The sequence below is a fragment of the Sinocyclocheilus anshuiensis genome, unplaced genomic scaffold, assembly GCF_001515605.1.
Source record: "Sinocyclocheilus anshuiensis isolate Anshui unplaced genomic scaffold, SAMN03320099.WGS_v1.1 scaffold952, whole genome shotgun sequence".
Taxonomy (NCBI): Eukaryota; Metazoa; Chordata; class Actinopteri; order Cypriniformes; family Cyprinidae; genus Sinocyclocheilus; species Sinocyclocheilus anshuiensis.
The window spans coordinates 787,607-790,106 of record NW_015552656.1 but is presented as its reverse complement, the minus strand read 5'-3'; the positions used below and the strand labels follow the sequence as shown (position 1 = coordinate 790,106).

The following is a 2,500-nucleotide window of genomic DNA, read 5'->3' as shown; positions in this document are numbered from 1 at the left end:
TTTTTTAATGTCAGTGCTTTACTCATTACTTTGATGCTAGGGTGTATCATGGCTGCTCAAGTGTTGTTAACTGGCAGTGTTGGGAAGGTTACTTTGGAAATGTAATAGGTTATAGATTACAAGTTACTCTATTTAAAATGTAATAAGTAGTGTAACTTTTCAATTAGTTACAAAGTAATGTAACTGATTACATTTGATTAGTTTTTGATTACTTTTGTTAATTTCTAATGTTTTCAACTGTTAATCAAACATGTAAACCAGGCAGTGTTAACCTTACAGTAGTACTCAACACTGATTACTGTCAGACTTTCAAAATCCTTCATCGCTTGAATTAAGATGATAATATTTTTAATTTTAAAGGGGACGTCGGGTGCAAAATTCACTTTTACATGGCGTTAGCATATGAATGTCTTAGCAGTGTGTGAACATAACCAATCTACAATGATAAAAATCCATTCACTTCTTTTTTAAACCCCAAACACCTAAACAGTCTCAGTTATCAAGCTGAGCAGCTGTAGCCACAACATCTTGTAAGCAAGAGCTCATTATCATTTAAAGAGACAAGAACCAAAACAGGTCGTTGTATACAGAGCTGTTTTTGACAGGGTAAAAAGGGTGTTGTTTTTACGACCACTGAGGAATTTTAACCAAACTATGTTACAGACATTTCATGAAGATCCTAAAGAATCAAACCAACTTGTGGAAAATGGGTGTCCAATGTCCCCCACAGCCTAAAATCATAACAAGAAGTTTTTGAAATTAAATCTTTGCATAGCTATGACAGGAAACACTGGCATCTAACAATGCTTTGGAAAAGAACAGTTAATCTTAAAAAATAGTCTATGCATAAACCCAAATAGGAAATAAAACAGTTATCGAAAAAGCATGTGCCTTATTCTGTGTCCTAAACTCCTGAAACATTTGTCCCTCATATTTTAGAGCAGTCAGTGCATTTTGGGAAAGAAATCAATTAAGTGTGTGTGTGTGTGTGTGATTTAATTACACATTTGTTCTCAGTAACTGTAACTGATTATATTTTGTAATTAAATTACGTAATTCCATTTCATGTAACTAGTTACTCCCCAACACTGTTAACTGGTTGCTAGGTGTTCTGATCTCACTCAGGTAAGCTGTATAACTGAACAAGACGCTGACCTGTGAAGTCCTCTAGAGCGCTCTCCTCCACCAGCAGTAGGGGGCGCACTGCTCTCTGCTCCAGTAGATTACGGGCCGCAGTGAGCGATGTGAAGATCTCCTGCTCCTGGAGGTCAAAGTTTAACCGACGCAGTCGCTCAAACAGGGTCCTCTTACATTCTTTCGTGGTGTTGGTCACAAATTTTACAGTGACTGGAGCCTGTCTTAATCTGGACAAGTACAGGTCTAATTAGTTTCTATGCAATACCAAACATGAAATCTCTCAACTACATTACAAATGGCACTGAAATAGTTATAATAAAATGAAATAGTCATTTGCATATTTGGTATGCTGATTTCAGGTTGGCAGACATGTATTTAAGCAGTGTGTTTGAAATAATACCCATTTGTTGATACAGCATACTGTCGATTACTTAATTTTAATTGATTTATTTGTTTTTAATCCATTTTCATGTTGATGAACTGATAGCGATTTATATAAGCCTATAACTTAAATTCAAAGATCAATCTTTTAGTCTATGCTGTTTATTAGTTGATACATGAGCAAAACTTCAAGAAACATTTGAAGTTGGCTTCCCATCCGTTAATCGCAATAAACTTTGTGCTCTGTTTATTTCGATATGAATCTATCAGTTTGATATGAAAAATATCAATTTTATAAAGAAATTCAAACAATACAGATCCCTGTAAAGGTGCCAGTCTAAATGGCAGCGCGGACCGCGGTGAACCGATCATCTCTCCCTCTTTACTACTAGTTACAGCACGAAATAAACATGAATGAACATCATGAGGTATTCGGCCAATCACAACGCACTGGATAGCTGGCCAATCACAGCACACCTCGCTTTTCAGACGGATGAGCTTTGTAAAAATCGACGCGTTTCAGAAAGGCGGGGCATAGAGGAGAAACAATAATGTACAGTATGTGGAAAATAATGTGTTTTTTTAACCTTAAACCGCCTAAACACATTTCATTACATCAAATACACAAAATAATGTTATTTTTAGCAACATCATATGACCACTTTAAAAGAAACCGTACAACTTGGTGAATTGAATCATGTCCCATGTAATCGCTCAGTCAGTGTTTCAACAATGGAAAACATTAAAAAGCTTGTAAACAATGTTACGTAACGTAACATTTTCCTCAGTACTTCGTTAGTTGGCTAGAAAATAAGAAATATAGAAAGAAACACTAAATACAGTATGCACTCATTTTAAACTATTATAGCAACTGACTAGAGTTCCATGTACAATTTGCAGCATTATGACATGAGTTGAGTTCGAATCGAAAATCTGTGAAATCTGTCCTATTTTTACCTCTAAAATATTTCATCAGACAGAA

The 2,500-nt window shown here is 35.4% G+C and overlaps 1 protein-coding gene across 1 annotated transcript in view; it reads right to left on the bottom strand.

The window, feature by feature from the left end:
• The window catches only part of LOC107667250 (haloacid dehalogenase-like hydrolase domain containing 2), a 4,266-nt gene that overhangs the window by 1,174 nt on the left and 592 nt on the right, over window positions 1-2,500 (bottom strand). The window contains exon 2 of the mRNA XM_016458867.1: window positions 1,156-1,364. Within this exon, the coding sequence (XP_016314353.1) occupies window positions 1,156-1,364 (209 nt within the window). The remainder of the gene's footprint in view (window positions 1-1,155; window positions 1,365-2,500) is intronic.